General features: G+C 45.8%; 1 protein-coding gene across 4 annotated transcripts in view; it reads left to right on the top strand.

Annotated features, from left to right (window-relative positions):
- The window catches only part of NRP2 (neuropilin 2), a 111,508-nt gene that overhangs the window by 6,337 nt on the left and 80,098 nt on the right, over positions 1-25,073 (top strand). For all 4 annotated transcript variants that reach the window (XM_032480016.1, XM_006194265.3, XM_006194267.3 and 1 more), the window contains exon 2: positions 8,676-8,853. In XM_032480016.1, coding sequence (XP_032335907.1) covers positions 8,676-8,853 — 178 coding nt within the window. The remainder of the gene's footprint in view (positions 1-8,675; positions 8,854-25,073) is intronic.

Here is a 25,073-nt window from a genome sequence, read left to right as displayed (position 1 = left end):
AGGAGAAATTAATTTTTAACCACTGGGAACATTGCCAAATTATGTGACCTTTGGCAGACCAGCTGTGCTATAAAAATAAATCCCCCATTTCTGAAAATGCTGCTCCTATCCAGTAGAACAACAAAACTGTGGCATTTAGGATGGGGAAGAATGGCAATGAGGAGCCAAGAAGAAGCCCTCGGATGTTGTGACACATAGTTTCAGACTTGAACACCCTGTTCACACCCCCTACACCCTCCCCCAAATGCACACCCTGGTTTCCAGAACGCAGGGAGGAGGGCCAGGATGACAAGGACCCCAGTGCCTGTGTACTGGGAGTGGAAAAGGTGTTAAGTGCTTTCAGCCCACTCACACCCCAGCCTCAGACACATCTCTCATTGTTCACACACGGATTCCTCGCACCGGGAGAGAAAACGGAGTTCTCAAACAGGCCAAACATTTATCTTTCCCTCCATGCCACTAAATTCTGTCACTGAAAAGTTTGGGGGGAGACCTTCATTGGCCTTCCCAGCTTCCGAAGCATTGGAGTCAGACCTCCGGGTTTAAAATCCAGTGCGGCCACTCGCCAGGTCTGTGATCCAGAATACTTAATCTCTCTGTACCTCAGTGTCCTTATCTGGAAAATGTGATAATAATAGCTCCGTTATAGTGTGGTTGTGCCACATGAGATGACACAGTACTGTTCAGGACACATTAAGCCATCTATTCAGAAGTCATTTAATCTTCCAAACAGCTTCAGTAGGGTTCACAGTATCTGGTGATCATAGAATGGTCGAAAGCACACTCTAACACCCTTGTGATAAGTTTATGTTATTTGTATGAGTTTTTTAATAAGTAAATAATTACTCATTCTCAGCTCTTACCCCACTAAACCTTTGTCTGGTTTTATAAGCGTCAGATTAGCTCTCGGCACACTGTTCTTCAGAGGGGATGCTCTCTGCTGGAGAAGTCTCATCTTAGATTTACATCTCTTTGCATTTTTTTTCTCACCTTGGTCTTCCACTTTCAGTTCTCGCCTCTACTGATTTTTTAAATCTCTCTCCTTTTCTTCCCCTTCCTCCTCTTCCATCCTTCATCCCTGAAAGTGTGCTCAGCAGGGAATGCTGCGTGGAATGGGCTCCCTGAATGTGTAATAACTTCTACTCTGGCATTAAGGCCCTTCAGCAGCTGAACTCAAAAAAAAAAAGTCATCATAAAGACAAAATAGCTTTTACCCAGCAAGACTCTTAATAATCCCATTTCCCTCTGGGTCTTCATAAAAGAGTCATGATCTAATCCAGGAAAAAAGGGAGGAGGCTGGGAATAACAGAAGGAAAGCGGGCAGTGGATGGGGCTGGCCCCCTTAATGCACACGGCCAGTGATACCCTGCTCACCGCCTCTCCAGATCCCGTGATAGCCAGTGATCCGGGTTCTGGCCAGTCTTTCAGCGAAGAAGATAAAGGGAATTGCAAATTACTGGACCAAGCGGCAGCAATCATTGCTTTGATAAAGGGGAAAAATAAAACAGATGTGCCTAAAAGGCAAATTGGGGGCATAGGAAGGGAGGAAGGCAAATTGGGGAGGGATGGGTAGAGAGGAGTGAATGGAAACCCAGGAAGAGATAATCTGTTCCCGGCAAACAGTTTGGTGATGAAGCAATACTTTGAATCTTCCTGGTGCTACTGACTGAAAACAAATACCTAGAACTTGCCTTTGGCAGGGTGAGTGGCAGCGGGGCCAGGGGTGGGGAGCGTGTGGAGTGAGGGGGCAAGAAAACCCTCAGCTAAATTAATTTTACTATTATTAGAATTAAAATGTAATATCCTTTGAACTCCATTGTTATTACACAAGGTTACTGTGTCCCACGAGACAGAGCTCACGCTAGCTCCACCTTGACCTATGACTAGGTATTAGGAACCCAGACAAGGTATCTGAATTCTCGGTTCACCAGAAAAAACATTTGCATTTCACAGCAGCTGTGGATTGGGAAGGAATGGTAGTAGCTGGATAAACAGAACAATTTGTGACAAAGCTTTCTTTCTTAGAATTTGTGATACCTACTGATGCTTTTGGTATTACCCTAATGAACTAATTCATTAATTCATCAAGCCTCGTTGAGTCTGACCTTTGGGCAAGGCTCTGGGTTTGATCCTATAAGGTCTGCCAAAGATGAATCAGGTAGGTCCAGCAGAATGGATGAGGCTCTCGCACATCTTAGGAGATGCTGAGGAGCTTCAGCCTCAGAGGCTGGGAAAGCTTACTCCTGGTGTGGGAGACCAGGTGGGGCGGAGGTGGCATGTGAGCCTGGACTGGGAGGGTAGGTGGGATTTAGAACGGGGAAAGGCATCCCGGGGGAAGGGGAGGTGGGAACAGAGAAACGGACACTGGGTTTGTTTGGGGAACACTTAGAAGCCACAGTTTAGACGGTGTGGAGGCAAATAATTGCAAATAAGCTTGGAAACAATCGCTTGGGCCAAATGGAAGGCCCAAATTGTTAGGCCAAGGGGTTTGGATTTCATTTACTAACCAATAGGGAGCCATGAAGATTTCAACATAAGCCTTCAGTTAATCAAAATAAATGAAAAAAAATTATATTACCTTTTTGAGAGACCTTAAAATTATTCTTCTTCTATTTCCTTCCCCAAATGTCTGTTGAAATGGTCAAGAATTGTAATCTCAGATCTCTCATCAATGGCATCAAAATTGCATTTGCAATGAGGGCTGGGAAAGAGTGGACATAAATATAAACTAATGATATTATATTGGCTGCCCTATTGGAATTGCATTTGTTTATGATATAAGATGACAAATAACAAGGTTACCACAGGTGGCATGATTCGAGGTCAGGGGAGGTAATCACATCAAATGTACATTTTAACGATTAGATGAAGGTTCATTTTTAGAATCCAGATTGAGGGAGAGAGAGTTTCCAAAGGCCCTATTTCCAGACCCAATTTCCAGTTCTCTCCCTGGTGAATTCGTTGGAGGTGTTTTAGAAGAGGAAGTTTGCCTCATTCTTTACTCCTTTTTCCACGCTCAGGCGCTGGCTTCCTCTCCTGCTCTCTGGTTTCTCTCCTTCCTGCCCTCTCAGATGGTTCTTTTATTCAGATTTTGAACTTTATCACTGCAGAAGTTCACAGGGATTTCCATTTGCTGTGCCTTCAGGAGTGTATCACTCACTGCCACCCAGCACCATAAACTGAATAGATTGCATCCCTTCCCAGTTGCCTTAGGAAGTGGTCAAACAGCCACATTCCTGGGCTGATGGATTGGCTCATTTCTTCCCAGCTTAAGCCAAGATACAGATTTTATGAGACTGTTTTGTGACAGGCTGAAGTCGCTTTGAATAAAACAAAATCCAACCTCAGCTCAGAGAAATCGCTCTTAAAAAGCAGCTTATCCAGGGTTAGTGAGCAAAATTTGGTTCCAACCCTGAGCACAGGACTTAGATGATTTGAGCAAGAGATTAGAAGAAACTCTTTTTTTGATTTTTGGCCTTTCCTTTCATGCATCACTGTCATTGAGATGCTCACACACAGAACTGTGTATCCCTAATGTTTATAAATATGTAGCCACACACTCAGTTAAGAAAAGAAGCTCATGTCAGTAGAGCTAACGTGATTGAAAGAGACATTTGAACTCTCCATAATGTAAGACAGATAGGTTCATTCGAAGAATCCCGGAGTTTTATTTCAGGCTTACCAAGCAGATGAAACAGGAATTAACACCTTGTGTAAATATCTTATTGTCTAGAAGGGTAGAGAATCTTTTTAATTTGGGGTTCATCTATGGGTTAGAGGATCTTTTCTCCTCCTCATTGTATAGGCTTTGAACTTTAAAACTAGAACTGACCTTTTAGAACCACACCCCTTATTTTATAGAAGAGAAAACAAAGGCTCAGAGTTGTTTACTAACTTACCCAAGGTCACACAGCTTGCTAGTGGGGAGACCACACTTGAACACAAGGCTTCTTACTAGTTAAGTGGCAAAGTGACAACCTTCTCTTTTTAAGTCAGAGAAAGAACTTTTTCTTTTCCTTGCTACTAACGATTAAATAAAAACAATACTGTGGAAAAAAGGAACAGGATGGGATTAGGCTGTGGATAAAGAATAAATTATAAAGTAAATAAAGTATATTATTTTCAGGAGAAATGAGAGTGACTGCTTTTCTCTACCAGGTGCCCTTAGGTATATATATGAAATCGATGTCTTCTAATCCTTCTATTCTTTCTCTTTAACTTGGCATTTTAAAGTAGTAAGAGTGGGGAGGGTATAGCTCAAGGGGCAGAGTGCATGCTTAGGATGCACGAGGTTCTGGGTTCAATCCCCAGTACTTCCTCTAAAAGTAAATAAACCTAATTAATTAAAAAACATTTTTTAAAAGTAACAAGGGAACTGAGATCTGTTCAGTGGGTTTCAGACTCTGTTCCAAGAAGCCCCAGTATTCTTACAGAGAAGCCCCCTTGGTGGGGGGACTTGGAGACAGAGACACTGTACTGATTCTGGTTCCCCCCATCCCTACACCCAAGAAGAGCTCCACTCTTAGCTGCTTTGCACATTGGAGTTCTGCATAGAGTTTTGGTCAAGGAAAACAACAAACACCTTTGAAAAGAACTTTGAAAACGACACACTTCATTCAGCCCCCTCACAGAATTACAGTCGAGGAAGGTCACACGGAGTTAAGCATCCACGTGCTGCCTCCCCTCTTCTTGCTAATGTCAGCCCCCCTCCCCTCCTAGTAATCTGGTCCCCTCACCCCAGACCCACCTTTGACAACAATCTGACTCACTAATCCCAAATCCAGCCAGCCTAAATTCCCCCGTTTTTGCCAAGGACTTTTTCCTTCAGTTCAGCTAAACCAAGTGATCTGATTATTCTACTGTGGGACAGCCCGCAGGCTGTTGCCTGGTGTCACTGGCGTCTCTGGTGGCCATCGTGAAGTAAGCCACTGTAATCTGATTATTTAAAAGTCTTGGCTGTACAGTGTTCCTTTAAAACAAATCCAAGTGAATTTCCCTAGGAAACAGACCAGATTTTTTTAAAAGATCTTCTTTTAATCCTTAATAAATATGTCCTAAAAATAAAATATTACTGAGGAACCAGTGCTTCATCTTAAATTGGGTTCTGTAGGAGGCTGAGTTCCTTCTGAAGCTGGCAGAGTGCCTTAGAATTGTAAGTCAATGGGTACAAAATCCCTGTATCTGATCCAGGGCCAGGTTACCCCCAGGCAGCATCAGATGGTACTTAGGTCATCAGCCAACAAGGGCACCAGAGACAAACAAAGAGAGAGACAAAGAGGAAGATATGGATGTCAGAAATAATCTGACCTTTGATGTGTCAAATAAAAACACCTTAGTAGTCATTGCAGGGGGGAAAGAAAATCAGACCTTCGTGACTTTAGAACTTAGTATTCCCTTGATTTCAAATTACATCTGGGGATCACTTGCATCCTTTCATCCCTGGGCCTCTGAGGTCTTTATCTGGCCTGACCTGGCCCATCCCATAGGCTTCCCTCCCAGATGTAGGAGAAAACTGCTCTGAACAGTCCAGGCCTGGATTTGCCTACTTCTCTTTGGAAAACAAGTTTGCCCCAGGTGAAAGGTATTCACAAAATAGTTAGAGAAAGAAGTCCCTTGCCGACTTGCCAAACAGGCTCAATAGCTGCAACTTCACAGGGTCAACCTCCCTTTTCTGTGTGGAGATTGGCCTAAAGGGGTTTGCCCTTGAGTTCAACTCCCTTTTGGCTGGACCGGAGTCCTCTGAAACAGGACAGAGAGCATTTATGCTGTTCCTTTAGGAACACAATAAAGACCTCCCAAGCCACGGATGGTGTAGCTCTTCAGAAGAAAGTCTAGCTCATTTCTCCTGGGGGTGTGTTTGCATTTAAGAAATGAAGGGTCCCCACACCTGGAAATGAAAGATCCATTTTCAAGAGGAGCCGAGGAGTAAGTGTGTTTTCCTTACAATTGTTACCGATGATAGATTTCAAGAATTCAATTCTCTCCAAGAAAAGCAGAGATGGAAATTCTAGTATTTATCTTGGTGGATAGATGTCTTGTGCAAATGATGTGTGATATTTTATGAGAGGGTGTGAAAGTGTGTACCGGACTGAAGTGTGAATTTCTAATATGTCTATGTACTGGATGTATGTTCCATATCTATGTTTGTATGTGTTTCTGAGTGTGAGTGCCAGCCAAACAAGAACGTGAGTTTATAAATGTTTGGATATTGAGAAGGTTAACTACATGCAAACAAAGCAGATGTTTTAATGAGTTCTTAAATATTTTAATAAGTGCCTTGATTTTCCTCAGATAAAGAAAGAACAGGAAAAAAGGAAACGAGTTACTCCTTTTTTTCTCCGGTTAAGTAAGTTTTAACAGCAGAAAATGCAGACTGTTGGCCATGAGATATAGATAGTTTAACTTTTTTTTTAAGTTGGGAAATGATTACTCCTAGCAGTGTGGGTGAGAAATGAAACCTTTCTATGAGGAACTTTCCTGACTTTATTGCTGATCATGTGTGCCTGGTCTAATTGCTAAAAGCTTTAACTTGGAGGGCAGGGAATTTCAGGAGAGAAGTTCTTCTTTCAAGAGTAATGGGAGAGAAGTAGGGAAGGATGACGAAAAGAGGGAGAGAGTTTGGATGATGTGGTTACTACACTGGAGCTCAGCTCGGATTCCCTCCGATGAGTTCCAAGGTGAAAAGTGTGGTTTCCAGTGAATGGGGGGCAGGGCTGCAGTTTTCAGCAAAACAGTCAGTAGAGGAGCTGTGCCCAGTAGAAAATTTCCTCTCCTGCCAGCTTGGTAGGAGCAGCTGGTTATCACAGTTTCCACACCTCCACCTTTACAGAGGGCCACTCTCAGCCCCATTTCACGTGCATGAGCCATGACCAATGGGCCACAGTCTGACTTGCTGGAAGATGTTGGCTGCCCAGCGTGGCTGAGTGGTGTGGACACCCGGGAAGTCACTGCAGGGTGGGCTGCTGAGAACAGGCGGTACCCTGCTCACTGCTGGCCTCATCTCCGTCTGGGCGGGAAGGCTGGGCCCATTGTCCTCCTGACTGGGGAGGGTGCAGGGTCATTAGTTAAAGGATGCTGTGGTCTCTGCTAGCCGGAGGAAATGGCCTGCTTTTGTTTTCCACCCAGTAGGAAATGGAACCTGAATCCATTAGATTCTGGGCAGTTCAGCTCGGCACAGTTTGAGCTCTGGGAGGCGCGATGCCTAAAAGGCTACTTGTGTAGGTTTGTGTACCCCCACCACCATTGTGCAGTGCGCCCATCTTTTATGCATTTAGAGCCTGTCAGGCTGGTAATCTAAAGCAGAGGTCTGGAAGACGGTAATGCCAGCAGACACGGGGAATAGGAGAGTGCACCTGTAGAGTTAAAAAATGCATGACCCTTTCCCTCAAAGAGGGAACACAGGAGAGAGCCCCATCCTGTAGGGTAGCTGCTGAGATGGAATGCATAATTCACGGGCCCATGCTGCTCCATGCAGATGGCGATATTAAATCGTGATTGATGCTAAGAGAGGCGCACATCTTCGGAAGGTCTCTGAGAGGCTTCTGAATATTTCCAGGTCTCTGGTGCCTTCCTGGCTTCTGTTCTACTGCAGTATTAAGCAAAACCCCCCATATCCCAGGAACCCCCTCCTGAGGGTGACAGAACCTCACTCTCAAATACATGAAATGCTTCAAATGTCATCGCCCACCTTTCCTGCCTTTGAAGATCACCCCCTTCCCTCCTGGCCCACAAGAAGCTGTTTACCTCCAGCCGGGCACTGCTGGGCAAGGGGTGGGGGAGGGGGCAGCACTCCCCAGCAGCGGCCTTTCCAATGGCTGGTGCAGCTGGACAAAGCAGCAGCACACTCTGGTGGCGGTGACCAGGCAGGAGGGACAGCGGGCAGAAAGCAGGGAGAAAACACAGGCGTCCACTCGGCACAAAGCACTTTTGTCAAAACTCTGAGGTCAGAGCCAGTGGATTCTCTAATGCAGATTTTTCCACTTGGTGTATAATGAAATAATAAATCAAATTTGTGGTGTATATGAAATTAAGTGTTTGGGAGTTTCGCTTTTTCTTTCTTGAAAAAAAAAGTTGAAATCACCCTCTAGGGCCTGTTCTGGCCCAAAACTAAAAATGCTTCCTTCGCATCACATGTAATTGTTACCAGGCTCACTGTGGGTCGGCACCACAAAACCACTATTGTCAGTTCCCGGAGTCTTCTTGCTGCCTGGGCTGGGAGACACCAAATAACAAGAAGGATTTATGAGATAGACAGAGATGAGCGGTTTGAATGAGAAGGAGATGGGCCAGGCAGGGGAGACAGGAAAAGGCAGGGAGGCATGTTAAGTTTGCAGCTTTCTTGGGGTTTTTTTGTTTTTGTTTTTGTTTTTGTTTTTTAAATCTCAGACCATGTAATTGGGAATGTTTATGACCATTTTCTGGAGTATTTTCATTTGAGGAGTGTGTGTGTGTGTTTGTGTGTGTGGTTGGGTGAGTGGTGGGGGCGGGGATGAGCTGAAATAATCTCTTCCACTAAATGAGTAAGTAGGTTAGTCTTCTGGACTGCCATAAAAGGTCTGTAAAACAGTTTTAATCAGCCACTGGTAGAGAAGAGAAACAAGGAGAGGAAAAAAAAAAAAAAAAACCCCAGGCTGTAACATATTTGAAGTTCTTTGCTTGTGTGTCTTCTTTTCCAGACCCACCCTGTGGAGGTCGTTTGAATTCCAAAGATGCTGGCTACATCACCTCCCCGGGTTACCCCCAGGATTATCCATCCCACCAGAACTGCGAGTGGATTGTTTACGCCCCTGAACCCAACCAGAAGATTGTCCTCAACTTCAACCCTCACTTTGAAATCGAAAAGCATGACTGCAAGTAAGCGCCATCCTGTACAGCTGACATCCACGAGACACACCCTCCCGCCCCCGCCCCCCTGGCTCCCGCCCAGTCATGGCAGCTCCCCAACCCCAGGACCTGCTGTAGTGGGGCCTGGCCCCTGAGGGAGACCTCAAGAGGTTTATTTCTTTCAGGGGAACTAAAAGCCTAGTTGATCCCCTAGTATGAAGGAAAGCGCCTTCTTGAGTGAAGAGTAAAGAGAATATACCCTAAACTCAAAGGCTAGCATGGAGGAGAATTCCACGTAGGGGAGGGGGTGGACTGAACAATGCCAGCTCTTGACTTGGGGATTTACTTCCCCCTGAGAGGTCTCCCCATGTCCACCATCACTACCACATGTAGGAACCCCAGCGGCTTCCTTAATAAAATAGTAGCCAGTTCCCCAAGTGGAGACTTCCTCTGCGTCCAGCCGTGGAGGATCAGGCTGTTATTTTGTGAAGTAGCAGCTGGTTTTCTTAAGAAAGAGAGTGAAACATCTCAGCCTATACTGGTAGGTCTAAAATTCGCACTGGTGCTTGGTATTAGTGCTGTGCAGGTTAGAGTCTCAAAGCTGGTGTCAGGGACTTATTTACAGTCTTCTAATTGCTTTATGAACATCCATCCATTTGGTTCTCTCAATGGCCCTGGGGAGGTGGCACCATGATGACCTCCATTTTGCAGATGAGGAAACCAAAGCCCAGAGAAGTTAAGTAAGTCACCTGAGGTGACTCAGCTGGGCCCACAACATCAGTCCTGCCACCTTTGAAATGTCTAGCTTAGGAGAGACCCAGTGGGTGTTTAGACGCCTGCGAGTGCTTTAGAAATGCCCTGTTAACACCAAGGTCCCTGCCGTCAAGGTGAGGGAGGAAGCAGCATTGTAACGTCAAGAACGTGAATGCCCTTTGTGCTGTCCGGTGGGCTCCATCTTAGAGTCTTTTCGTCACTAAAACAAAAGTGAGAGTTTTCCATGCAGGAAAGAACATGCCAACAATCCTGTCCTTCTCCAAACACGTGCCTAGAACATGCCACTGCTCTGATGGGTATTCCATGGCCCCTTATGATTCATAAATAGTCAAGCATTCTTCGTGACCAAGGCATTGTGAGGACTGAAAAGTTAATACAGGGGACAGCCGGCCGGGGAGGGGGGCCAGATCTGGGCCAGCGCTGCCTTGTGGAGGACACAGGGTCCTCTTTAACTAGTGCTAGACTGCCAGGCATAGGGGGGTCAGTGTCATCGGTACCCTCCTAGGACTCCTTTGCACCTTTGTAATGACTTTTTCCTAACCAGAGGTTGTCTTTCTTGAAAACCGAACGGTTTCCCAGATGAACCCTTCATGTGACAGTCATAAGATAGAGTTTTTAATCCAAGATCCAGTTCTGACTCAATGGAGGACATGGGGTAACTCATCAGTTCCTCTTTGAATGAGTTAAATGCACAGCCAGTGCACATTTGCACATTTGCACTCAAGGCTGCCAGTTCCCTGCCAGTGAACTTTACCAAAAATTTATGTTCAAAGAGCATCTGTATAAGGTATAAGGCTCCTGCTGTCTGGCTGGTTGGCACAAATTGAGGTGTAATGTACCGAGAGCTTAGGTCTGAGCTCGGAGAAATTTGACTAAGCACCTCTCTCCACTGAGGGCCAAAATCTGTTATGCTTATGCCTGCAAATCTCCCAGGGGAATTGCTAAGAGGTCAGCTCATGTATATTCATAGTGGCAGAGAGAGAAGGCAAGGCTTTTGGAACGGAACACTCAGGAGCTGGTGAGCATGGCTTAAAATATGTCAGGAAGCAAGAAAGGCCAGGGCAGCACGCTCCTGCACCGTTGGGGGCTGAGCCCCAGGGATGGGGCCATCACAAGGCCTCCGAAGCTCGCTGGTGGCAGAGGGACAAAGACGTTGCCTCTGGCTGGAGTTGGAGGAGGGGAAGCAGGCAAGTTCCAGGTTATTCTGAAGCTACTCGAGTTTACCATCCTTACTAAGTAGCTTCCTGTTTTTCTCCCCACTCCTCCATTCCATACTTTCAGCTGGAACTGAAAAGTTCAGGAAGGTCAGAAAAAAGTCTTCCTGGGGTCTCCTTCCCCCAGTGCCAAAGCGTCAGAAAGGCTCTGTTGGGGTCAAGCCTCCACTACTTAACCTCATCCCTACTGCTCTCTGCCTCCCCCCTTTCTCCCCTACTCCCCATTTCTCTCTTACTCTGATTAATTTTTGTACTTGGAAAGACACATCCGGTTCCCTCCATCTCTCACCCTGCAAGGTATTTTTAACATCTTCCTTGCCATGTGCATTCAGAGTAAACAGGCTTCTTCCTCCTCCCTCTGCCTTGTTTGACTGTCTTGTGAAGGGAACAATTAATCTAATTGAAGTCCTGGAAGTTCTGTCCTATTGCTCCTCTCTCCCGCTCTCCTTTTCGTTCCAAGGGAGCTCCTGGGTTGGGAAAGAACTTACTAGCAAAGGAAATTAGTATTCTTCCAACTGTCATTTCGGGTGCATGTTTCAAATTGGATTTGGCTCTCAAAGCCCATAGGGTGAATACTTACCAAAACTTCCCAAACAGTCCTTCTGATGAGAGAATGCAGCAGCAACACCCCTGCAAAAAGGGAGTGAAAACAGGGGGTAAAAAAACAACAACGCAGCCCCACTCTGGAGTAAGGGCAGTGGTCAGCAGGCCCAGCCTTGCCCTCGTGTTTTCCCCTCTTCTTCCTTTGTGCAGGATTTACTGCAGAGATGGCCCCATGACCTGGGAATGGGCCCGGATGTGAGAGGATCAGCTTGGCCAGTGGTCCCTAAGCCCTTGGCTCTCTGTCCCTTGAAATCCACATCCCAAAGGTGGAGGCCGTTGATGAATAAACCCCAGACAGACCGACCTTTTCCCCTAACCGTTGCTGGTTAATTTCATTTCATTTAAGCTTGCTGTCTGCTTGGAAACTTTCACTCACCAGCCCCAGCTTTGCCTGAGTCTGCCATCCAAGGCCACCATCTGCGGTGAGCTCCCGACTCCTCCCTCTGGCCATCCACAGGCATCCAAGCCCCCAGCGCCCATAGGCTGCTCTGGGGCCTCTTCCCCGACTTTGAGCAGAAACCAGAAGCCTCCGTGGCCTTGCCCAGTCCGTGCGGCTGAGGGGCAAAAGGGCAGGACTCAGGGCCATCTGAGCACCAGGGGAGAAGCCACGTCATCCCCTGCGGTGGGGAGAGGCTCCTGTCCCTGCCTTTCACTCGGGTCATCAAGCCACTGAACATTAGGGCTTCAGAAATGTATGCACATGCACTCGAATACGTTTTCCATTTCTGAGATCTCAGAATATGTATTCTTGAAAACACCCACCTGCGTATGATACACAGCTTCTTCACGCATCCTCACACAGGCCGGGCACCCCACCCCCTCCAGGAGGCTCAAGTCAAACCAGAATCAGGCGGTAGGTACAGCCTAGTGGTAGAGTGCACACTTAGCATGCACAAGGTTCTGGGTTCAATCCCCAGAACCTCAATTTAAAAAAATTTAAAAAACTACTCTCCCCACCCCTCAAAAAATTTAAAAAACAAAAAACAAAACAAAACAGTCAAGAGTCCTTGATTTTGCTCGATCCTTTTAAGAGCTGGTCATTGCCAGACAAGTAGCTTGGAAAGCATGCTTCAAAAAGAGCAAAACCTGCTAGGAAGACTTGAAAGAACATTTCTTAGGCTGAAAAACCCACAAAGAAGTCTATACTAATGACTTTCTGTGTGTGTTCCACACAGTGAGATCTCATTTACCGTGCAGCATTGAAATTCCCAGATACTGAAACACTCAAGTTCCAAAACTTCCCGTTTTGAAAGATTCCTGAGGAAGAACGTCCTCAGTCATGTGCCACACTTCCTTGTTTTCTCAAATAAAAATAAAGGAGAGTCAACTTTTTCTCCATGATTCCGGCTTCTAATTCTAAACTTGACTTTTTGTGACAGAGGCTGGGTCATGTCATATGTGGATCGGGTAGATTTAAGTATGAGATTTTGTCTATCTTTAAACTCCCCAGGCCTCAGTGTCCTCACCTGCAAACCTTCGACAATTACAACTACTTTGCAAGAGTGCGGTGTCTTGTTTAGGCTGATGCACAATACATTAGCAACTGTGTTAGCATCTTTGTTCTTTGGGGAAGTTTGTGACTTTTCTGTCAATATTCTTGCTGTCACTCTCGGTTATGAGTATGCTCTCTGACCTGTTCTCACTCTTTTATGATGGCCATGGATTTTGCTTCAGGAGGCTTTGGTGTCTGTTGGGAAGTGTTCAGTTCTGGAATTGAAGCTTTGTCCCAAGCCAGTGCAATCTCAGGGCCCGCGTGTCTGGTTTGCTTGAGTCAGCTACGCTCACAGCAGTGCAAGGACTGGAGCACTCACTCTCTCGGGGACAAAGTGCATTAGCTGAGCTGCTCACCATCTTCCTTCTGAAACCATCGCACTGCCCACATTCTGGGTATTTGAGGTTTAGGGAATATTTAGCCTCTGCGTGTCCTGGATAAACAAAGAGCTCTTGGATTTATTTACGGCCATAAGAGTCCTCTAAATCTTAGAAGATGTGTCTGCTTCTCCCAAAGTAGGGGATGCTATCTTAGAAAGGGAGCACTTTCACAGGTTGATAAGTCAACTGCAGGAAACAGAGGGAACATGCCAGACCTCAGTAAGCTGGCGCCTCCCCGCCCAGCCAACGAGGATCCCCTGCACTCAGTAAACACCCTCCATTGTGGTCAAACAACCACATACACCTTACATCTGTATGAGACCCCGTGAGGGCCTGACACTCAAACTCCCCTCCCCCTTACCTCCAGCATCCTGCTGCACGCCCCCTTCCCTTCTCCTTTGTTGTCCTTGATTCCTCCAGTTCTTTTAGGGGCTCCTACTCCCCGAGCATTGCTTATTGCCTTGATTTGCTTGCCTTTTTTCCCCATGTGCAGTCACCTGTGTTCTGAGCATGTAAATTCTCCAAGGGCACAGACCACATGTTTCTTATCTCTACCCACTGCAGCGCTTAGTCCAAGAGGGGGCTGAGCAGGTGCAAGCAGATGATTATTTCAGTGATATTTTTACATTTGAGTTGCCTGGATGTAGGTCAGCATGGCAGGAACCCACACTGGAAGGCTGACAGAGCTGTCTTCCCTCGTCGTCCACCTTGTGATGTGACATGGTGACAGCGGGCGGATAAGACATGGATTACAGAAGTTACTAAGCTCTCTGGGACGTGGTCTTTCGCAAGCGAAATGGCTATAGACCTTCCATTCATTCCTAGTTATTCAACATCTATTATGTGCCAAGCATGACGAGAGCCTTGGGGGTGCAGTGATGAGTCAGTAAATCATACTCTTTCCCTTATGGAACTTAGAGTTTGGGAGGAGGAAGCAGGTAAAAAAATACGGTTATTGATGATAAAGCTACCATATCTAGAGCATCGCCCGTGAGCCTGGCACTTTGCCAAGTCCTTTACATACATCATCTCATTTGATCCTTCTCACAAAACCTTGTGAACTTATTGTTTCTCTTCCTATTTCACAAATGAAGAAATTTGGGCTCAAAGAATGTAGGCAGCTGGCCCCAGGTGCCGCTTTTGGAAGTGGCAGAGAAGGAAGGGGTTTGAAGGCAGAGTAACCTACTTTGCAGTCGGTGCTTTTTCCTCTCATGCTCTATTGCCTTCACCAACCTCATGCCTTCTGGCAGGGACATGATATGGGCATGTTTTGTGAGCCCACAGCATTGGGATCCAGCCTCAGCTGAGGAGATCAGGGAAGGCTCCTTGGTGGAGGTGATGCCTGCACCAATCCTTAAGAAGTTAGCCAGGCAAAGGGGGAATATGTATGGCTGGTGGCCCAGGCGAGAACATCATGTCAAAGACAAGAAGGGGGGAGAATTTGATGCTTTAGGAACCCCAGTAACAAAGGGCCATCCTTGTGACAAACCCCTCTCTCGGTGAAGAGATGCCTAAGCAATGCTATTTATTTTATTTCCTGGCCAGATGATTCCAGCAGCTCAAGGAGGGGCCAGGGTCAGGAAGCAGGAAAAGACTGAGATTATGGGGACTCTTGGCTGTCTGACTCTCCCTGGTCAGAGTTTCTACAGTTTCATACCCTATATCCAGCCTTCTCCTTTCCTCCCGTTTAATGCTTGAAAGTAGGGTTTGGACTGGGAAAGTCCAGGTAACATTCTGGATTAAGCCCTGCTCATCAGTTTACTCCTACGGAAGACTTCCTCTGAACACAACTCTCTTTGCTATGAATAAAGGGCATGAAGGCACATTGCCCAACTAGAGATGTGGCTTCAGCTGGTGTCCGCCGAAGTCTCTAGCAATCAAAGCAGAAGTGAGAGTTCTCTGTGGTTCAAGAGGGCATCTTGCACTCAGGAGAGACCCTCGGGTTGATTATTTGTGACACTGTTACAGATTTACTGCTTGCCCAACCACAGAAATATTCTGATTCCCCCAAGGAACCCATGAGCAGCAATCCTTTCCTGTATTGCAACAACCCTGCTAATGACAGAAACAGATCCCCCTCCAGGTACGTGGTGCAATAAACGGGAACAGTCCTGCTGACTTGGGCTCAGCTGGCAGCCAAGCCCACACTCACCAACCTTGACCAAGGGCTCCACCCAGCAACTTAGCTCGCTGAAGAAGTGGGAAAAACACGGCAGACTGTTCTCCTCCGCCTACCAAGGTTAAAGAGCAGTTGGGACAAGGGTTATTTTTGGCAGTTTGTTTTTAAATATGCAATGTTGCAATCTCAGCTCTCCAAATGCAAGCTTCACTGTGGATATCCTTCCTAACAAACGCATTTTTATCTTCTGATTGAGAAAATCACTTGAGATTTTCTAGTACACAGTCCCACTTGTTCTGCCTCTCAACCCTGGCACCTTCTCTGAACCCAGAGGTCCCAGAAGGCCAGCATCTCACCCCATGTAACTCCATGTAATTCTCCCATCTAATTACACCGGGTGAGAGTCAGTCTTAAGAAATTCAGTGGGAGCTCTGGGTGTGGAGGGGATAAAAAGGAGAAGGAAATAGACCAAGAAGAGAAATTAGATTTTTTTTAAAAAAAAAAGCAATTTGTGTGTTTTGCTGTAGTCATGAGTCCTTTCGGGAAAAAAAAAATTCTCTTTGTTTTGTCCTTCTTTAGTGGCAGGGCAATTGAAACCTTTGGATTAAGAGAAACTCAACAGATCATTTAATTCCATTCTTCTACTTCTGCCTGGATCAATCATCCCTGGAAGAAAAAAATACATTAGCTGCCCTTGTCTTTCCTTCTAGAAAAGAGCTTCCATAATCGTCCTTCATTACAAGACCTAGTGCCTCACAACTTACTTCAGTTGATTGCAGAGGAGAGGGTTGTATTTAATTTACATAATCAAAAAAATTTTTTTTCCTAGAAGGAAAATCCCTAAAAAATGTTAGCAGGTTCAAAATAAAATTTAAAACAAAAAGAAGAAAGAAAAACTGAGTTGGTCTTACGTTTAGGAGAGCAGCAAAAAACTACATGATAAAGGAAAATCCACACGATTTTTTATGCCTTTTTTCCCTGGCTTTGTAGCCAAGTATCTTGGCTGTCTCTATAAATTTTTCTGTTCTGCCCCATTAGGGACTCAATTGTACGTTTGTAGGTGGTGTGGAGGGACTGTCAGTTGGACAATAATAGCAAATATTTATTGAGCTCTTGACAGACATCGGGTGCTACTGTACCAGGAACTTCCCATGTTTTATTCTTATAATGACACTTTGGGGCTGGGACTACTATTACTCCCATTTGACAGATGGGGATACTGAGGCCCAGAGAGATCACGCAGGGAGTAATGGTGGGGCTGGGATTTGAAGCCTGCTGCCCAAAGCTGCCTTTGTATACCTGTGTCCATATGCTCAGAGCTGTCATCTGCTGTCCCAAGGCTTAGGCATTTGAGGCCTCTCTGATTTCCTTAGATATCCTTGACAACTCTTTTCTTTTTTTCTTTTCTCTTTTTTCTACCTTTTCTTTGCCTCTTCCTGCCGTGTGGTCACCTCTGGATGCCGACAGGGCAGTCAAGGAGAGAGACAGAGAGATCTTTCTGTGTCTTTAAATACAAGCTGGAGGCCTGCCTCTCAGTCAATTGTCTCCTGCCTCCCTGTCACTTACCTCCTACTCCTCTGGTCCCCTCCAGCCCCCGTCAGCATCCTCTTCAAATTCCCTGCCATCCCCACCACCACCTTACTCTTCATCTGGAATCCGAAGATGTGAGGGCTAGTAATAGAGTGTCAGCGGAAGTAATTGATTCCTCACACAGAGAGAATTCTCCTGCCTTTAGTGTCAATGGAGCTGAACCGGCGTCTTGGAGGGTGAGCGAGACATGTAAACAGTCCATGGCTGAGCTGTCAGGGCAAAGCCAGATGCACCAGCGAGTGAGCGAGAGAGAAAATGGTGGAACAAATAATTGTTTTATTGGAAAGGAAAGGAGTAAATATTTCAGCCCAGGAACTGGCAGTTGGAAAGAGACGGTTGAGAGCTAGGAGCAGGAACAATCTGTGCTGCAGGTTTTAACGGGAGTTTTCCTTTGTCTCAAGGTAGGAGGTTTCACCCCCCCACCCCCCATTATCATCATTATTATCATTAAAATGATTACCGTAACAATTACAGTTGATGAGCCCTCGGTTTTCTAGAGCACCTTTCATCTAAAAGTTCAAAGTGATTTATCGATGTGTCATCCCTTGGAGAGCCGTAGGAGGGTAAGATAGTATTGTTATTTTTTATTATTGTTGTTTTGGTCTTCCTGCCATGGGAAGGAAACTGAAGTCCAAGCAGATATATGATTTAGTCCAAGCCTCAGGACAGGCTGCGAGGTTAAGTGTTGGGGTTCTGACTTCTCTTCTGGGGGGTCGCTACTGCCCACAAGGGCCCTTACCCTCATGTGGCCCCACAGCTCGTCCTGGCCACCGACGCTGCCTCCCCAAGCGGTGAGGGCCCCGCTGGCCACTGCAAGATGGTAGCCATCCCACCAGCCAGCCATGCACAAAGCCAACAGCCTGCTCTGGCTGTGGGATAAATAAAAGTTCTCCAAGGTCTGACTCACACTGCTTCCGTCCTGTGAGGAGGCTTCCTGCAACCTGGTTCCCTTTCTCGTAGAAGCTGGTGTCCTTTCTAGACAGATTTCTTCCTGGTCTTACAGAACCTGCAGCCAAGAACACCCATCATCCTGAACCTGCACAAGGGGCAGCCAGGTCTTTCAGAACAGAGGGACTTTCCTGTGATGGGGAAAGGCGGGGGCTTTCATGTGCACTGTGTGAACAGACCTGCTTTGGCCCTCACAGCCACAGTGCCTTCAGAACACAGCCATCTAAGCAAGCCACTTACCCAGTGGCGGTTTGGGAGGTGGGAGCAGTTCCAGCTGACTGGCCACCAAGTGCTACATTCAGAATCTCCACCCTGGCGTGGCCACAGTCCCTTCCTGCTTGAACATTAGTGCTGGCCCGTCATTTCCACACGACTGTGCTTTTTGCACAGGAGTGACAAGTTAGCCCCTGGAGCCAAGGAGAAGCCCTGAGCTCTGTCACCTGAAGCTCCGGATGCATGAAATGTGAGGACAGGGCCCATCACCTCTGCTACCTTCTCCCCAAACTGCCCCCTGCTTGGATTTCCACATGGCATGTTTTTCAGACAAGTTTTGTATTTTTGGACTTTTGTTATGGAGGCTGGATACCAGCAAAGGTGGAGAGAAAAATGATTGGGAACCTTCGTCCCTGGGGGGAAAAAAAACATAAAGGACTTTTTTGATGTGGTGATTGATTCCCTGGTGCCCAGCACACATCGTTCCCAGCAGGCTTCCATTTTTCGGACAGATGGGAAGGTTATGATTCACTCTTACAATTAGACCCTCTGGGAGCAAGGATTCGTGAGCGATGTCCCAGAGGGAACCATTCACCCGGACAGGTTCAGGTACACTGCCAGCACACCAGGCCCAGAAATGGTGTACAATGATTCCCCCTCAGTGGGTTCCAGATACTTTCTGCCCCTTCTGGTCAGCCCTGAGAGGCACAGAGCCATGATCCCTGTACCTATTTATGAGATGAGGCAAACTGAGGCATGCTCGGTTGACCTAGGCCAGCTTAGGACAATTCAGCAAGTCTCTGATCCTGCTGGGATTCGCCTTCCCATCTCAGCACCAGGCTACTGGTGAATGGGCATAAATTGTACGCTACTCTTTTCTACTTTTTACTCTGATATTATTACAAAATATGAGCAAGGGGTCATTTAAGCTGACTTGGGAGAGTAAGGATTTTATAGATGCATAGACAGAAAGTAACACCCAACAGTCACGCTGAAAACAGCCTGCCCCAAAGCCTTAAAACTTCACATGTCTCGAAAATCATTCCTTACATAAGCAAACACATTCCATCCAAGCCGACCTCCAGAGTACTTGCTGGTCCAGGAGCAGAGCAGATGTGTGGCCACACGGCCCGAGGAACATGCTTGCTGGGGAGCTGGTCAGTGGAGGGAGTGGTGTGGAGCCAGAAGGTCAGGGGAGAAGTGGCGCAGGCTTTGTTGTGTGCCCTTGATTCTCTGAAAGTTCATCTACAGTGACACTTATCAGACTCTCTGTCTGCAGCGGCCGCCTTCCTCACGTTGCGAGGCATTCTTGGCAGCCTGTTCCGCCAGGAACAATGAGACCAGCGGGGCCCTCTCCATCATCCTAGGGCTTCTGCGGAAAAACAACCAGCAATTATAAATAGATGTTATTCGTAGTTTCCATTTTCTTGCCTTCAAGGTTTTTTGGAATAATTCCTTCAGTTTGTTTTGGGTTGTTCTCTTCACATACTTCCTTTGCTGGGTGGTCAGATTTCCTCCCTTCTAAAGATCCCTGGTGACCCTGGCTGTTGAGGGGATTGAAAGTAAGCTCAAAATATCCTAGATCTGGGGTGGGAAGAAATAAAGGAAGAAAATGAAAGTGCCAATAGCCACTACTAAAAAGGCATCCGCCACCAATGCAAAACACAGACAGATGCAGTCTTGGCACTGTGTGAGTCCTTGGAGTTAAATAATAAATAATAATAATAAGTTAGATAGTACATAATAATGATGTGAAGTTAGCAACGGCAACAAATAATAATAGCAGCTGCAGTAACAGCTACCCTCTGTTTACCGAGCATTTACTACGCGCCGGGCCCTCTGCTGAGCTGTTGACGAGCATTAACTCGCCAGATCCAAGGAGGTTGAGTACCTAGGTGTTCCAGAGCCAACAAATGCAGAGTGGGGTGGGGGTGGTTTTGAACCCAGCCTGGCTGGCTGGTTCCAGAGCCTGGGCTCAGAAACATGAGATTGAAATGAATTCTCAAAAATTCAAGTGAGGAAGGGCTGCTGATGAGTTTGGATGGGAGGAGGATTTTTAGAAACGACCCTCCATTGTCACCGAGGTTACGGGGCGTGGAGACTGTCTCTAAATTTGACTTTCCATTACACAGGCGATGATAAAATAGCTGGTGCCTCCCAGGCACTTCCTACGGCACCCGGTGCAGCGCCAGGCTTGTATCTAACTTCATAATCCCTTGCAACAGTCCCACAAGGTGGGACTTATTACTAACGTTTTAGAGATGAAGAAACTCAGAGAAGATAAATGCCTTGTCTGAAATCATATCACTAGTAAGTGCCGGATACTAGCTGGATCTGTCCATAAAACCCACGCACTGCATTTCCCAGAGAACACACACCCTTATTGACAGATACGTTTCTATGTAACAGTGATATAATTAAAATTTTTTTGTTTGATCACAGACCCCTTCCCTAGGAAAATGTGTGTACACGCAAACACACAAAATTCCCTCATAGGATTATAGGAGTTCCCCAAACTACTGAAACTTATCTGTGGACCCTACTGGAAATCCATGGGCTTAAAATATGTGCTCTAGCTGATACTTTAAGAGTGTATAAATACACCGGATACTGTTTTCTCACTCGATGGGCCATATGTTCGCATGTGGATATGTATGTGCTCTTAAAAATACTCCACTTACAAAAATTAGCATGTTATCCCATCTGAACACTTACAAGCTAGATTTCTACTGGGTGAGTCTCGACACCATGAATTCCAAATCTACTCACTGCTTCTGCCGGTGATTTGTCTATTAAATTTGGCAAGTCTTATAGGCTTTGTTTAAACAAAGTAGCATGATAAAAAGAGCAAGATTCTGTGACATCTCTGAGACAGAGTGGATTCTTTGCACCTCGCACCTTCTAGTGTGATCGTATTCTGACAATCTGACCTTCCCGCTGCTCTCCAATAGTCATTCAACGATGCAGCCAAAGGACAGATGTGAGGTCAGTGGGCCCTGGAGTAAATCCTGCCTCTGAGCTTTCCGCATCCTGTGACTTTGGGCAGGTCACCTGGCTCCCTGAGCCTCAGTCTCTACATCTGCACGTGGACGGGAGTCATATCAGTGTCTGGTGTGTATCAAGTGAGGGTTAAATGAAATAGTATCTAAACGAAGCGAGGGTCCAGCCCACTGTGAGTGCTCAGTAAATGAGAGCTTTTCCCACTGATGTCCCAGCTTCTTACTAAACGCGTGATACCAATGAAAGGGAGAGATTCAAGGAAATGAAATTGACTTCTTAAAAAACCTGAACTGACAGCAAGCTGATTTCTCCATAAAAGCTGAATGTCCCTACTGAGCCACAGACCAGGCCACCTTGCTTTGGGCCTGAACTGTCCAGAGACTTCAGCATTGTGCAGACCTGCCTCACAGCCTCTTGGGGTCTCAGGCAGCTTCTTTGTTGGGCAGTCATACATGACAGTGTTGTTTTCTCCTCCTGTTTTCCCTGCAGGTTTTAATGTAAGGATTAATAAGACAGTGTTTGTAGATGTCTTTGAGCTTCCTGGAAGAAAGGCACTCCAGGAGGTGATAAATTCTCTGGCCTGGATAATCTACTCATGAAATATGGAACTTTGAAAGTGTGAGAAAAATCTCAAATCACTTTGACAGCATTTTAATTATAGTTGATTTGTTTGCCGCTAATAGTGAAAATGCTGTCAGCATGATATGAGATGTTTCTTCCACTCAAAATGGTATATTTCGTGTTTTTGAGTCACGAGGCAACATTTTGGTTTCCAGATACAACCAGAATAGCTCAGTGAGCTTGCTGGAGCACAAAGGCAGACAATAAAATGGACCAAACGTATCAAACCCCTCAGAAAGCAGAGTTCCTTCTTCTCAATATATAACACCAACCTCAGGGCCTTCATTCATTTATCTTCTCAACAAACAGTTAGTGAGCTGTCTTGTGTGCTGGGCACCATGTAGGTGTTATAAACTCATCCGTTAAAAGATGGGGTTCTCATTCTCATGGTGGCTACTGTCTAGTGCAGGACAGAGATCCTAAACAAATAATCAGGTTTATTGACAAGCCCTTTACAGATTGTGGTAATAGCTAGACAGGCGATGAGAGGGTGGTGAGGTAGAGAATAAGGGAATGCTAACTGAAGTAGGGGGCTCAGGGCAGGCTTCTCCGAGGAGGTGACATTTGCACTTACAAGCATAAGAAGGTCCCAGCCATAGCAAAAGCTAACAATGTGTTGCAGGCAGAGGGAAGAGCAAGTGCAAAGGCCCAGGGGCTGGAAAGAGCTTGCCACGTATAAAATGTGATGGCTTAAACATTTTATGATGCAAGGAGCGTGAAAAGAGGCATTGCCGGGTTGGCAAAGGTTGTGGCTTCAGGACTTGGGCAGCACAGGTGCTTGGACGTTCTAGACAAATCCCATAGAATGGGCACAGCATTCTTCCTCAGAGCAGCCAAGTACGTACTCTCCCTAGGAGATAGAAATCCCCTCACGAGCAGTTCTAAGTGGCGTCCCTAAAGGTGGACTCTGGAAGGGGTTAGACGTCACCGGCCGTGGGAGAAGGGCCTCCACGTGGTGAATCTTCCAGTGCAGGCTCGGCTGGCTAACCAGCCTCTGGTGGCCTTGCGGGGCAGCGTCAAGCTTGGATGCAGTTATGGAAAGTAGAAAGCCTCTTTTCACGTTTGTCTAGTGGTGAGAAGAGATGAGACTTGTTTTTCATACCTCTCCTGCCGACTCTTAGAATTAATTCCACCGTCAAGATTCCCATGCCCCTAAACGAGGGTTTGGGGAGAGAAATTAAGACTTTGAAGGCGAGAAAGTACAGAAAGTGTTCTCTAGACAAATGTTCCACATGCAGATGTTGGAGTCTATCAGGAGAAAAGTAAAAAGGCACCATTGTAGAAAGGAAAAAAAAAAAAAAAGAACTGGGGTAGAGATGGCGACTTCAGCTTCGGAAAGTAAATAAATAAATAAAATAAGAAAAGGTAGTGTTAAAGCTTTGAAAGGAATTTTTTCATCTGAGGGAGATTAGGAATAATGAAATGCAAACACAATAGTTAATACGTCTGTTAGCTGGTTTATGTTTCCTTCCGGAAAATGAGTAAGAGGGATGGCTTTTCGAGTTATCCTCCTTGACTGTCGCTGGGGTGAGCTCTGAGGCTGTACCCCAGACTCCTCTACCAAACAAATGCTAGATATTGGATGCTAGATGCAAGGCCATGTTTATTCCTAAGCCTCTGCTAGCTCTACACAAATGAACCTGACAACACGGAAATTTCTAAGGAGATCGACTCCAGCTGTAGCAAATCCCTAATAATAAAAAAATTTCCCCAAATGAGTCAGTCACACAGGAGGTAAATGAGACATTCTCTGTGGAGTCAGCATGTCATTTGGCGTGTGCCCTTTATACAAAAAGCCCAGCCGGAGGACCTGGTGGTTAACTGGGGCTTGTCCATGGGGAGAACCCAGATCCTGAAGGGAAGGGGGATTTTAGCCACCAAATTGTCACCCTGGGTCGCTTTCTCTTCAAGCAAACCTGTTAGGAAAATCCAGTTTTCCTAAGAAATTCAAGTCAGGGCTGATTATTGGCTTCACAAAAGTATTCACCAGTGGAGTCCTTTAAATAGCAAGCTCGGAGAGAAAATGTATGATTGATTGATTGATACAAACCTTTTCCGAACGTACATTCCCTTCATTAGCTGTGTGTGCAGATGTGTAAGGATGTATTTGTAGCTGGCCACATTACTCGAGAGGATTTGGGTGGTATCCGCGTTGAGGACATCGGAGAAAGTTTATAGCTCTGACATAGGCTGGGTTGCCTTGCTTCGTGGCTGATTCTGTTAATTCCCTTAATTACTCTGTGGGTGATTAGGCAGCCAGGTAAAACCCTCCACGTCTGACGAACAAGCCAGTGGGATGTCAGGGCCCCGCTTTGTCCTTCCTGTAGAAATTGGCAACACGAAGGCTGGAGCTATCTAGTGGTCTTTAAAACAATGCTTTTCAAGCATTTATTGAGTGTGGGCGATGGCCCCGGCACTGTTCCAGGTGCTCTGATGCGCTTTATTTAGCCCTCACTGTGCTTCTGTGAGATGGCTGATGATTGTGGTCATGATGATGATGATGGTGATGGTATCTTTCATCTGCAAAATTATGAGAGCTGGATTATTTTCCTCAGCTCTTCTACTTTGACAAAATTCTGAAGGCAAATGTCTTCATTTTATATACTTTAAAGAAATGCAGGCTCATGGTGAGCAATTCAGATAATGGGCGAGAACAAAGAAGGAAGTAAAAATTACCAATTAGCCCACCATCCACATATCTCACCACTGTTAATATTTTAGTGTATCGTCTTTCAGACTTTTTCTGTATGTATATGCAAGGAATATGTATATATTTTAAAGCATGCTTTTTAAAACATCTACTTTTTTCAACTTAATAAATAGCATGGACATTTTTCCTTAAAGGCAAAAAGAAAACTAGAGTTACAGCACCAGTTACTAGAGCAGTGGAGTATTCCATTTTATAAATATCCCAAATTGACTTACCCACTGCTGTTGTTGGACATTTAGACATGATGCTGTTTATAAACAAAGCATCTTTTCACTACACACACTCACACCCACACACACACACACACACACAGATCCATATACATCTTTGCACAATTGTCTGATTACTTTCCTAGGAAAAATTCCTAGCAGTGGAATTGCCGGATTAAAGAGTAGGTACCCTTGCTGGAGTAAAGTGTTAATATGTACCTAACATATTAACTTTTGTGACATTTTTGCCAAAATGCCTTCCAAAATAATTGAACAGATACGCATTCTCTCTTACACTGAACCTCTACTCGCTCACTCTATCTCTTAGCGAAGGTCGTTTCTGCTCTAGTGTGCAGCCTCTTCACCTCTGAAATGGG

Source organism: Camelus ferus, chromosome 5 (assembly GCF_009834535.1).
Source record: "Camelus ferus isolate YT-003-E chromosome 5, BCGSAC_Cfer_1.0, whole genome shotgun sequence".
Taxonomy (NCBI): Eukaryota; Metazoa; Chordata; class Mammalia; order Artiodactyla; family Camelidae; genus Camelus; species Camelus ferus.
The sequence above is the reverse complement of the archived record's forward strand: the minus strand, read 5'-3'. Positions and strand labels throughout refer to the sequence as shown.